Source organism: Thalassophryne amazonica, chromosome 23, assembly GCF_902500255.1.
Source record: "Thalassophryne amazonica chromosome 23, fThaAma1.1, whole genome shotgun sequence".
Taxonomy (NCBI): Eukaryota; Metazoa; Chordata; class Actinopteri; order Batrachoidiformes; family Batrachoididae; genus Thalassophryne; species Thalassophryne amazonica.
Genome location: NC_047125.1, coordinates 34,605,193 through 34,618,491, shown reverse-complemented (window position 1 = coordinate 34,618,491; position 13,299 = coordinate 34,605,193). Strand labels below are relative to the sequence as shown.

The 13,299-nt window shown below is 45.4% G+C and overlaps 1 protein-coding gene across 3 annotated transcripts in view; it reads right to left on the bottom strand.

Moving 5' to 3' along the window:
• tbc1d19 (TBC1 domain family, member 19) overlaps positions 1 to 13,299 on the bottom strand; it is a 33,273-nt gene that overhangs the window by 8,029 nt on the left and 11,945 nt on the right. For 2 of the 3 annotated variants that reach the window (XM_034164091.1, XM_034164089.1), the window contains exons 5-19: positions 8,984 to 9,059; positions 8,809 to 8,883; positions 7,465 to 7,528; positions 6,661 to 6,707; positions 6,449 to 6,559; positions 6,289 to 6,361; positions 5,991 to 6,029; positions 5,099 to 5,211; positions 4,159 to 4,233; positions 2,289 to 2,351; positions 872 to 956; positions 735 to 779; positions 573 to 605; positions 359 to 468; positions 191 to 282 (exon numbers count right to left, since the gene is read on the bottom strand). In XM_034164091.1, the coding sequence (XP_034019982.1) occupies positions 191 to 282; positions 359 to 468; positions 573 to 605; positions 735 to 779; positions 872 to 956; positions 2,289 to 2,351; positions 4,159 to 4,233; positions 5,099 to 5,211; positions 5,991 to 6,029; positions 6,289 to 6,361; positions 6,449 to 6,559; positions 6,661 to 6,707; positions 7,465 to 7,528; positions 8,809 to 8,883; positions 8,984 to 9,059 (1,101 nt within the window). The remainder of the gene's footprint in view (positions 1 to 190; positions 283 to 358; positions 469 to 572; positions 606 to 734; positions 780 to 871; positions 957 to 2,288; positions 2,352 to 4,158; positions 4,234 to 5,098; positions 5,212 to 5,990; positions 6,030 to 6,288; positions 6,362 to 6,448; positions 6,560 to 6,660; positions 6,708 to 7,464; positions 7,529 to 8,808; positions 8,884 to 8,983; positions 9,060 to 13,299) is intronic. The other variant, XM_034164090.1, reaches the window with a different exon arrangement.

Here is a 13,299-nt window from a genome sequence, read left to right as displayed (position 1 = left end):
ACACAGTCTGCCCGGCAGCAGCAGCACACAGTCTGCCCGGCAGCAGCAGCACACAGTGTGCGCGGCAGCAGCAGCACACAGTCTGCGCGGCAGCAGCAGCACACAGTGTGCGCGGCAGCAGCAGCACACAGTGTGCGCGGCAGCAGCAGCACACAGTCTGCGCGGCAGCAGCAGCACACAGTCTACTCACGGCTGCGCTCCGATCTGTCTGAGGTGATAGAAGAGCTGCGGCAGGTGGGTTTGAAGCAGCCGCTCAAACTGCAGACACAGAGAGATGACACCCTGCAGGAGCACACGAGAACGTCACGTATGAAGGAACATGTTACGACACAACTGACAACTAAAGGTGTAGATTTACCGAAGTGGAGGAGGAGATGGAGTGCAACCTGAAAAAGTAGCGGATGTACATCTCCCTGAAGACACTGTAGAGCCGGCAGGGCTCGTTGTAGAGGAAACACAAAGGTGCCACTGTGGGACACACGCACGCACACGCGCACACACACACACACTCACACGGCTTCACGCTGCGTCACATCCTCCATCATGTAGAGCAGAGAATCAAACTCACTTACCATACATTGAAAATCCATGAAAAGGAATCACACCTGGTCAGAGGAAAACTTCACGTCAGCACCATGACTGTAAAAAATACTACAAAAACACTGCAAGCCAACAATTATCAACACGGGTCACATAAATCACAGAAACTTAGTGTCAAAGTGCTCCGAACTCACCGTTGGGAGGATAAACAACAGCAAACTCCTCCAGCCCCACTTTCCCTGTGACACAGACACACAGCCTCTGATAACCAGTGTGTGTGTGTGTGTGTGTGTGTGTGTGTGTGTGTATGAGGATGGATGGATGCTCTCACCCTGGATATAAGATGTGGGAGGACTGGCGCTGTTGTATTTGAAGTGGTCTAACACCGTGGTGTCGCGAGAGAAACACAGCAGCACCTGCAAACAAACGAACGCCGCCACAGCACCAGGACCAGTTTGTGGCGACACGGTGACATTTAGGGGGTTTACGAGCGCCGGGCGGCCCTGCAGATCCACAGCCAACACTTCAGGAAGTCTGAAGGCAGACTTTAAGAGGGCCTGAAGTGGCTCCTCAGCTGAGAGGAACAGAGACTTTTTCCAGGACTGAGCCTTTGTGGGGACAGACGTCGTGTTCACTCCAAGCTTCAGGTCAAAGACTTCAACCACAACCAGGACTTGAAGCAAAAACACAACAATTCACGTGGAGTCATTATTAGATTTGTTTAAACAACATTTGTCTACTTCCAAAATCTCCAACTTTGGCACGGACAGTGAGGGATCTTACATACATGTAGCACAAATGATGCAGAATGTCTCTGAACACATGCAGCTCATCATCAGAGAGTGCTGAGCTTTGACAGTCAGCTCCGCCTCATGACCTCAGTCTTTACACAAGCTGTCATTGATCAAAAGGAATATGTTTTCGAGTATTATTCAAATTCTGCTCATGATGATAAAACAAGTTTAATTTCAGACTGTATTACAGTACATCCAGAAAGTATTCACAGCACATCACTTTGTCCACATTTTGAGTCTTATTCCAAAATGGATTAAATTAATTTCCCCTCTCAATATTCTACTCACAACACCCCATAATGACATGAAAAACGTTTTTTTTTTTTTTGCAAGAAATCACATGTAAATAAGTATTCATAGTCTTTGTTCAATACTTTGTTGATGCACATTTGGCAGCAATTCCAGCCTCAAGTCTTCTTGAATATGACGCCACAAGCTTGGTGCACCTATCTTTGGGCAGGTTGGCCCATCCCTCTTTGCAGCACCTCTCAATTTTGTTTCTCCTGGTCTGAGAGTCCTTCAGGTGTCTTTGCAAAAATCTTAAAAAAAAAAAAAAAAAAAAAAAAAAAAGCTTTTTTAACACATTGTCATTATGGGGTGTGTAAAATTAATTTCCTCCATTTTGGAATAAGGCTATAACATAACAAAATGTGGAAAAAGTGAAGTGCTGTGAATACTTTCCGGAGGTACTGTGTGTCATGTTATCCTGATGAGGACTTGTTATGAAAACTGCACACAACAAATGGTCAGTGGTAGTCTTTCTATCTGCTGTGCATTTCTGGGGAGAAAAAAAAAATCTGTCAATATAGTAAAAATATTGGATTTTAGAATCATCAAATATCAAAATCAGTATCGGTGGGACTCCACTGACTTTGATGAAAACTGTCAGTCACATAAGCTGAAAAATGACTCATCAGCGGAACGACGTGGGTGAAGGTGAAAAGTTGGTCTGACCTGATACAGGAAGTCCTCAAACACAAAGTAGTAGTCATCATTGCTGGCTGTCAGCTTCACATCCTGGAAAAAAACAAACAGTGAGCTTAACCTCTAAAATGAGTCTGGACTCCCAACTGAGGCCGTTTTCGCCCTTACCAAAAAGTAGTACATGCAAGTACACTCAACAAAAATATAAACGCAACACTTTTGGTTTTTCTCCCATTTTGTATGAGATGAACTCAAAGATCTAAAACTTTTTCCACATACACAATATCACCATTTCCCCTCAAATATTGTTCACAAACCAGTCTAAATCTGTGATAGTGAGCACTTCTCCTTTGCTGAGATAATCCATCCCACCTCACAGGTGTGCCATATCAAGATGCTGATTAGACACCATGATTAGTGCACAGGTGTGCCTTAGACTGCCCACAATAAAAGGCCACTCTGAAAGGTGCAGTTTTGTTTTATTGGGGGGGGATACCAGTCAGTATCTGGTGTGACCACCATTTGCCTCATGCAGTGCAACACATCTCCTTCGCATAGAGTTGATCAGGTTGTCAATTGTGGCCTGTGGAATGTTGGTCCACTCCTCTTCAATGGCTGTGTGAAGTTGCTGGATATTGGCAGGAACTGGTACACGCTGTCGTATACGCCGGTCCAGAGCATCCCAAACATGCTCAATGGGTGACATGTCCGGTGAGTATGCCGGCCATGCAAGAACTGGGACATTTTCAGCTTCCAAGAATTGTGTACAGATCCTTGCAACATGGGGCCGTGCATTATCCTGCTGCAACATGAGGTGATGTTCTTGGATGTATGGCACAACAATGGGCCTCAGGATCTCGTCACGGTATCTCTGTGCATTCAAAATGCCATCAATAAAATGCACCTGTGTTCTTCATCCATAACAGACGCCTGCCCATACCATAACCCCACCGCCACCATGGGTCACTCAATCCACAACATTGACATCAGAAAACCACTCACCCACACAACGCCACACACGCTGTCTGCCATCTGCCCTGGACAGTGTGAACCGGGATTCATCCGTGAAGAGAACACCTCTCCAACGTGCCAAACGCCAGCGAATGTGAGCATTTGCCCACTGAAGTCGGTTACGACGAACTGGAGTCAGGTCGAGACCCCGATGAGGACGACGAGCATGCAGATGAGCTTCCCTGAGACGGTTTCTGACAGTTTGTTCAGAAATTCTTTGGTTATGCAAACCGATTGTTTCAGCAGCTGTCCGAGTGGCTGGTCTCAGACGATCTTGGAGGTGAACATGCTGGATGTGGAGGTCCTGGGCTGGTGTGGTTACACGTGGTCTGCGGGTGTGAGGCTGGTTGGATGTACTGCCAAATTCTCTGAAACGCCTTTGGAGACGGCTTATGGTAGAGAAATGAACAGTCAATACACGAGCAACAGCTCTGGTTGACATTCCTGCTGTCAGCATGCCAATTGCACACTCCCTCAAATCTTGCGACATCTGTGGCATTGTGCTGTGTGATAAAACTGCACCTTTCAGAGTGGCCTTTATTGTGGACAGTCTAAGGCACACCTGTGCACTAATCATGGTGTCTAATCAGCATCTTGATATGGCACACCTGTGAGGTGGGATGGATTATCTCAGCAAAGGAGAAGTGCTCACTATCACAGATTTCGACTGGTTTGTGAACAATATTTGAGGGAAATGGTGATATTGTGTATGTGGAAAAAGTTTTAGATCTTTGAGTTCATCTCATACAAAATGGGAGCAAAACCAAAAGTGTTGCGTTTATATTTTTGTTGAGTATATATTTCAAGTATACTTCCAGTTTACTTTTTATATACTTATCAGTACTATTTTTTGGTAAGGGCGGGGTTTGGGGTCACAGTGTGTGCTGACCTTATAGATGAGGTTGTCCACCAGCAGGTCGTGCTTTATGACTCCGGCCTTCAGCTGCTCGTAACGCATCACATCCTGAAAGGACAAACACACTCAGGACTTCCACATGGACTCTGCAGGTCCCCGCTTTGTTCCTGCACCATCGAGCATGAAGTGTTTGGACATCCAGAAGGTGGCGAGTGAAGAGTTGAAGTTTCCTCTTAAAGCATGACAGAGACTTCATTCCTTGACTCGGGTGACTTCAGTGACTCAGTGCCGGGTTTTTCCAGCAGCCTCCGGTCTGAGCTTTCATAATGGCAGAGACACTTGGGCCACAGGCTGCACGGCAGAATAAAAATGTCCCCCGTGACAGATGTGAAGCACTCTGGCAACCGTCAGCGGATACGAACACAAACACACCCGGCGCTGGCTTTGACGGCTGAGATACGACTTCAAGATCTACAGCGAGCAGGTGTGTGGACAGAATCACAACGGCAGACAGGACGCCGGGGTCAGCGGTTCACCAAAGTGATGCACCACGCCACGCAAACACACCGACCAACGCGTGTGAGAGCGCCGCTGGAGAACTCCATCAGACGGTGCCACAACGAGTGCATTTTACGGTGTGTTTATGCGCCATTTTCCCAAATGCACAGGGAGCCAGCTGTTGTGTTTCTGCTAACTGTGCTAAATCTGTAGCTTGTGGTATTGTTGCAGCCACAGCAAGTTACGATAAACCGGACAGGGTTCCACACGTTTGGGTTTGGATGAAGAACTCTCCAACCTGACCCAGCACATCTACCTGAACCGAACCGGCCAAAAAACACAATCTGAGCTGCTGTTATGAACCCAGACGGACGCCGCGCTGACTGAACTTGGTGTTACGAGCGCTGGGCGGCCCTGCATATCCACAGCCAACACTTCAGGAAGTCTGAAGGCAGACTTTAAGGCGTTTGCTCACCTGCGGCTGGTTGGTGGAGTTGAGGATGAGGGTCCAGAGGTCTGCTCGGAGTCCGGTGGGGCAGCCCTGCCGGCTGTACTGCTGTGCCGCTGCGCTGTCCTGCTCCAGAACCACTGCAGAGAACAAAACACTAAACATGGTCAAAAACCAAATCAGATTCAGCTGGAAGCGGCTGACAGGAGACTCCAAAACCACAAAGAGTCACAGGAAGGTGCTGGAAACCATTTATTCCATCATCACTCTTCTGTAATCGAGTCTCACTCAACTGATGATAGTCAATAAAATACACAATATGATCCTTTCATCAGCACATCGGTATCTGTGTTCATTCTTGCCGAGATGCAGTTTGTCCAGCAGATGGTGCTCCCACAAGCGTGGCTGGGACCCCCATCACCCCTTGGTCACATTAGCTACAATGTCAAATGCAAAGTTATAGGCCCCACCCTGTTCTATGGAAGACAATTTATGTTTGTATGGTGGCTTTTCCTCAAAGTCACATTTCTCCACATCCCAAATCAAGGTCAATTTGAAGGTCAAAGTCAACGTGGGGCCCTCTTCTCCAAACCTGACCCTCTGCGTCCATCTGCAGCCCCACGAGAGGAATCCAGCTAACCAGGATTTAGGATGGAATGACAGACAGGTGGACAGACAGACAGACAGTTGGACAGACAGACAGACAGACAGGCGGACGGACAGACAGACAGACAGACAGACAGGCGGACAAACAGAAAGACAAGTAGATGGACAGACAGGCGGACAGACACACAGGTGGATGGATGGACAGACAGGCAGGTGGACAGACAGGTGCTGGTCCTACAGCTCTGGCATCTGAAGACATGTTTTCACAGACAGACATTCTCATGGTTGTGACGTCTGGACAAACTGTTCTTACCTTTCTTCCCGATTTGGACATAGTCGCTTTCAAACAAATCTGTCGAGCAATAAGAACAAAGAAGAGAGGAGAGAATGTGCGTTAGGTCTGAAAACCTCATCTCAAGTTATCAACACCTGGACCCAACAGAGATACGAGGTGACAAAGTCCAGACCGGAGCAGAAACACAGACACACCACCATGAAAGGTCCGTTGGTCTGAAGGAGAAACACGTTCAGGTCTGATAAGAAAACCAGCTGAAGGTTTATTCAAACAGTCAGAGAGGTCCTTTAAAAGCCACCAGGAGGTTTGGGACTACCTGGATGGATGTGTGCGTGGTCCTCGATCCCCAGCTGGCCAGTGGTCAGTTTCAGTTCTGAGAAGGCCCGCCTCTGTCAGCGGAACAGGCAGATATTTAGAGATCGCTCAAAACATATAACAGTAAAATGTCTTCCACGCAGGACGGCGAGTGTCCACACCAGCTCTGGGATGCCCCTGACATTAAGGGGAACCTGGATCAGGCCCCATTGGCTCCTGGCGTTGACCCCCTCGCTGCTGTCGTGGTTGGGGTTCCTCAGACTGATCAGCACCTGCGCAGAAGCAAAACGATGGAATTTCTGTTCGCTTTTGAGACAAACCGTGTGTGTGGTGGTGGGGGGGGGGGGGGGGGGTGTGTGTGTGATCTGCCTACCTCTAGAAAGTCTTTGGGAGCGTAGATGGGCCGGAAGCGGGTCAAATCTGCACAGACACAAACAGTAACCATAGCAACGCTTCCTAGTACAAAGATTTACACACCTCAAGTCCAGATGATACGGCTGAGAAGACGTGCGGCCAGAGAGCAAAAAAAGGTCATGCATAAATCAGACATTCATCCAGCCGAGTCAACAGAGCCGGGGCGCGTCATGGCCCAATCCTGATCACAGCCCCGGCCAAGGAGTCTGGACAGCATCTGAGTCCCAAAACCCAAAGTGTTTACAGTCCAATGACAGCTCTCTTTCTGGAACGTTAATACAGGCCTCGGCTTTAAGATAGGAAACATACGATGCCGTCTCACCCCCAAAGTCCCGACACAGACACTGCATGCCCGTCCATGTCCTCTCTAACACTGTCCTCAAAGAAAGACGGGAGAGGACGTGCATATTTCTCTACAGTGCAGAATATCTGCAAACCACCCGGGATCTCTGATCCCTCAGATGGAACTACATCAAGAACCGTCATTCATCAATAGCTGATATAACCATATGGGCAAAGGATCATTTTTGGAAACCTGTGTCACACACAACAAGGCAGAGTTACAGTCACAAACATTACTGAAAAACGTAACTGTGTCAAAAAAGAAAAATAGAACCATTCAAAGCTTTAATGAGTGCCGCTGTAGCTGAACATTTATGCTTCAGGTGAAACCACGCGGTCTGTGGACAAACGCAGGGGCCAAAACAAATGTGACTCCAGGCTGTGTGACAACACATGTCTCATGAGGAAAGTGAAGTGAAACCTGCTTCGTCTGTGCCAATCTCGTTCCATTTGTCGCTCAGCTCCTTCTGCTCGGCTGCAGACCTCTGCAGAGGAAACGCAAACAAAGAATGTCAACAAACAAACAAATAATCACAAACAACAAACAAGCAGGGGTTTACAACTGTCGGCTCGTGGGCCAGATATGGCCCCAAAACAATTAAAACAGGTCATCTTTATGATTTCTGATTGTCAACTGTGGGACCTTATATGTAGACAGGTGTGTGTCTTTCCAAATCATGTCCAATCAACTTATTTACCCCAGGTGGACTCCAATAAAGCTGTAGAAACATCTCAAGGATGATTAGTGGAAACAGGAGGCACCTGAGCTCAATTTAGAGCTTCATGACAAAACTGCGAATACTTATGGACATGTAATTTCTTAATTTTTTATTATTCATAAATTTTCAAAAATCTTTAAAAAAAGCTGTTTTTCATATTGTCATTATGGGGTATTGTGTGTAGAATTTTTAGGGGGAAAATTAATTTCCTCCATTTTGGAATAAGACTGTAACATAAACAAAATGTGGAAAAAGTGAAGTGCTGTGAAGACTTTCTGGATGTACCGTGTCACATTATCCTGGTTTGGACTTGTTACAAAAACTGTACAGAACAAATGGTTGGGATAGTCTTTGCATTTGTTTCTTGTCTCGGGATTGATGAACATTTTGTTTGGTTTCTTGGGACTAATGAATGTTTAATTTCATTTCCTGGGATTGATTGCTTTGTTTCTTTTCTCACTATTGATAAATGTTTCATTTCCTTTCTTTACTCAGGATTGATGAACATTTTCTTTCTTGTCTCAATATTGATGAATGTTTCATTCCTTGTCTTGGGATTGATGAAAGTTTTGTTTCTTTTCTCGGGAATGATAATGTTTTGTTTCTTTTCTCAGGATTGATGAACATTTCATTTCTTTTCTCTGGATTGATAAAGTTTTGTTTCTTTTCTCTAGACTGATAAGATTTTGTTTCTTTTCAGGGAATTGATGAATGTTTTGTTTCTTTTCTCAGGATGGATGAACGTTTCTTTTCAGGGAATTGATGAATGTTTTGTTTCTTTTCTCAGGATGGATGAACGTTTCTTTTCTCGGGATTGATGAACATTTCCTTGCTTTTCTCGGGATTGATAAACATTTCCTTGCTTTTCTCGGGATTGATGAACATTTCCTTGCATTTCTCGGGATTGATGAACATTTCCTTGCTTTTCTCGGGATTGATGAATGTTTAGTTTCTTTTCTCATGGTTTGATGAACGTTTCATTTCTTTTCTCTGGATTAATGATTGTTTCATTTCTTTCTTCAGGTTTGATGAATGTTTCAGAGTACCATACGAGCCAGAGGCACTTCCAGTTCTGCACTCATGCTGTTCAGGCTTTTCAGGATCCGTTTCTCCCAGCTGGCCTGTGGAACAACACACAGACACACGACACTGCAGACACACAGTTGTACGTGACAAAAACAGCGGAGTCCACGTTTGTCAAGCCAGTGAGCTGAGACGAACCTGTGCTTTGCGCATGTAGGCCAGCGGCTCTTTGAGATGCTCTGCAGGAACGGCGGGATGACTCCGAGGCAGCTGGCTACAATAAACAAACCATTAGAGCAACAAACAAAGACGCAACTGTGGATTTTCCACCAACAGCTTCATCTTCAGCTGAGACGGGCTTCGACAAACTGGACCTCTTTAAGGCAGCGTGAAGCTGCTCAACGTGATTTTCTTCCAAACATTCAGAGCCAGAAGCTCCTATGACTCAGTCTGCAGCACAGGCATGCACCGTGTGCGCTCAGGGCCAACTGAGTGACTCTGCGTCTCATTAAGCAACATTCATCCTCGTCTAAACGCCTAAAACAGAGCAGAAAGTGCTTATCTGAAAGCACGCGTTAGCTTTAGCTTTCAAAACGCATTCATCTTGTGACGTTTCACTGTCAGCCTGCAGAGAGCACAGAGACACATTTCAATAGAAAGCAATTGATGATTGCAGCACACAAATATACAACAAACAACCCACAGACCTAACATGCTGCTCTTCTAACCAGGGAGTACCTATGGTGTCAGTGTCAAGAGTATACTGTTAATGAGTCACAGAATAAATTAGATCACTGTTAATATGCACGTATGCAGGGGTGGTGGACAAGTGGTTAGTGCACTTGGTTTCGGTGCAGAAGGTTCAAATCCCACCCCTGCCACATTTCTCCATGTACTGTGGAGTTGTGTCAGGAAGGGCATCCGGTGTAAAAACGTGTGCCAACTGAACATGCAGATTCATCTCAGATCTGCTGTAGCGACCCCGAGGGAAAAACAAGGGAGCAGCCAAAGGGTCCTACTTCAACAGTTAATATGCACATACATTGAAGTAGGACACAAAGCAAAACAGTTATTTTATTTCATGTGATGAATTGGATTTATTTGGTTTTTGGACAACTGTTTGGAGAAAACAATAAATGTTTATGTAAATATACAGTTTATCTCTAATAATAAGTATAATTATTATTAGGATTATTATTATTATTATTTTCAGTTAGCATGATGAAACAAACTTTTTTCTGTCACCAGTATCTTTGGAAACTTTAGCCAGTTGGAGTCTGCGAATGTTGCTGCTGAGTGTAAACTGACGTTTTCACCAATTGGGACCTCGGAGAGTTTTTAGATTCAAACAAAGCTGACAGGAAGCCATGACACATATTTCTCCCACAAATAGATTAACTTTTATCTTGTGTTTCACATGACTTTTTTGGGGGGGGACTAAAACTGCTGAACCTCTGTCTACCTCATTCCACATGTCTTTGGATTAAGGACTTTCTGTCAGATGGCTCACAGAGAGTCAGGATTGGCTGCCGCATATCCACAGCTCTCACAATCAGCACCGGTGCCCCTCAAGGCTGCATGCTGAGCCCGCTCCTCGTCACCCTCTACACCTCTGACTGCACCCTGGTCCACACAAGCAACACTTTCATTAAGTATGCAGATGACACCACAGTGGTCGGCTGTGTCACTGGAGGAGATGAGTCCGTCTACCGGGACGAGGTGGAACAGCTGACGGTGTGGTGTAGAGAAAATAACCTGCTCCTGAACACATCCAAAACCAAGGAGCTAATCATAGACTTCAGGAGAAACCAAACAGACATTCAGCCCGTTATCACTGGGGGAACCTGTGTGGAAAGGGTCCTGGGAGTCCACAAAGAGGAGAAACTGACCTGGGACAGGAACACCACACACTTGGTAAAGAAGGCACAGCAAAGAGTCTACTTTCTGAGAATCCTCAGGCAAAATAACATCAAGCAGAAGCTGTTATGGTTGAGGTGGTGAAGCACGAGGAGTCGACCCCAGAATGTAGACAGTCAAACACAAAGGGTCAGGTGCAGTGATTTAATTCTCCACGGTGACAGTAGTAATACAGATGTGATCCAAAACTCTCCCAGGTGATAAATCCAAAAAGACAGACAGGTGTTGCAACAGTAACAAAAAATAACTGTCAAAAAAGTGACAGCGAAAAAATAACGCCACACTGACGAACTGTCGGAGTGGACGGACTGGACAGGTGACTGAGGACTAACTGAATGACAATACTGAACGTCATCAACCCACAAATTCTAACACAAGGGTGTGACTTTCACAATCAAATGAGGCACAGGTTTAGACAAATGACAGGAAATGGGTGGAACACATGAGGACCAACTAAACGTGACATAAGAAAACATCACATAAAACAACAATAAACACAGAAACTGAGAACAACAGGCTGACTGCACAGAGCCAATACAAGTCATTAGAGGCAGAACAGTGAACAGGTGTTACCTCAAAGCACGCTCACCACACACACTGACACAAGACACACACATACACTGAGCCAAGACACACATGAATGACAGGTGAGGATGGAGGGGTAGAACACAGGGAAACAGAGGTGATCAGCACACCAGACAACCGACACACAACGTGGACACAAAGTGGACATACATCCCAGGTGCAGGGGACGGAAGGAGGCAACATGCATGACTCTCACTCACACACACACACACACACACACACACACACACACACACACACACACACACACACACACACACACACACACACACACACACACACACACACACACACACACACACACACACACGCAATAGGAGAGGAGGACACAGACATACAACCCCAATTCCAATGAAGTTGGGACGTTGTGTGAAATGTAAATATAAACAGTATACAATAAAAATTCAGTAAGGTATGTCTTCTATGATACATTCCAATTCTAAGGTAGAACTCTACTTGTGTATATACTAAGGTATATCTGTTTATCTAAAACAGAAGGGTAAAATAGAGTAGAGTAGAGCCACTTGGGTGGCTGGTCTTGAGAACCAGGGATGGTATGTTTGGTGGTAGTGGTGATCCTCGCCCCATCTTTGCTTGTGAACAGCTGAGCCTTTTGGGGATGCTTCTTTTATACCCAATCATAACACTCACCTGTTTCCAATTAACCTGTTCACCTGTGGAATGTTCCAAACAGGTGTTCTTTGAGCATTCATCAACTTTCCCAGTCTTTTGTTACCCCGTCCCAGCTTTGTTGAAACATGTTGCAGGCATCCATTTCAAAATGAGCAAATATTTGCACAAAAACAATAAAGTTTATCAGTTTGAACATTAAATATCTTGTCTTTGTGGTGTATTCAATTGAATATAGGTTGAAGAGGATTTGAAAATCATTGTATTCTGTTTTTATTTACATTTTACACAATGTCCCAACTTCATTGGAATTGTACACTGATGCACACACCGGCACGAAAGAGTTCCCCCCCCCACACACACACATATACAGGAAGTGGGACAAGCAGAAGGACGCTAAACCACACAAACACCCTCATGCCATAAAACACTCACACCAGGATACACACAGGGAGCAGGGAGACAGGTGCATAGGGAGTCGGACACACATGCATTCCCACACATGCTCTCATCCACACCCACAGAAGACAGACAGACAGGTGCACATAGAAGACAAGGAGACCCACGCACAAGGGCACTCATACACACACACACCTGCCACTTCAACACGCACACAGGCAGAGAGAACTCAAGAGGGACACTTCCATCACTACATGCAGGGACTCAAACATAACAGGGGAAAGAAATCATACAACAAAACCAAACCCCAACAGAGACTGCTGGCATCCTTTTACTGCTCAACCATGGAGAGAGCATCCTCACATACTGCCTCTGGACATGGTTTACCAGCTGCATGGAGGCAAACAGGAAAGAGCTCCAGAGGGCTCCAGAGCTCCACAGAAGATCACTCGGTGCCCTCTACCCACAATGGGTGACCTTCATGGCTCTGACTGTCTCAGAAGAGCCAACACCATCCTAAAGGACTCATCCAACCCTGGACACTCTCCGTTTGAGCTGCTGCCATCAGGCAGATGGTACAGGACCATTAAAGCAAGAACAAATAGACAGAAAAACAGTTTCTACCCAAATGCTCTTAAAGCTTTGAATGCCACCAAACAGCCAGGTCACATGACACACTTGAAATGAGTTCAGTACGTGTTTATGTGCAATATCCACTGCCACTGAAATACCCAGAGTTTTGTACTTACTTACTTCTCTTATATATATATATATATATATATATATATATATATAAAAATCTCTTTTTTTGCTACTACGTATTTTTTTACTTTTTTAATTTGCACTTTGAACGCACCTTTTCCATTCTGTCAAATTCTATGTTTATTTTCTTTCTTCCCCAGACCCTTGAAGTCTCAGTGTGGTTTACTCGGGTTTACATTTGCACTGAAGGTCTTGCACCTTACATTTCATTGTACTTTGTT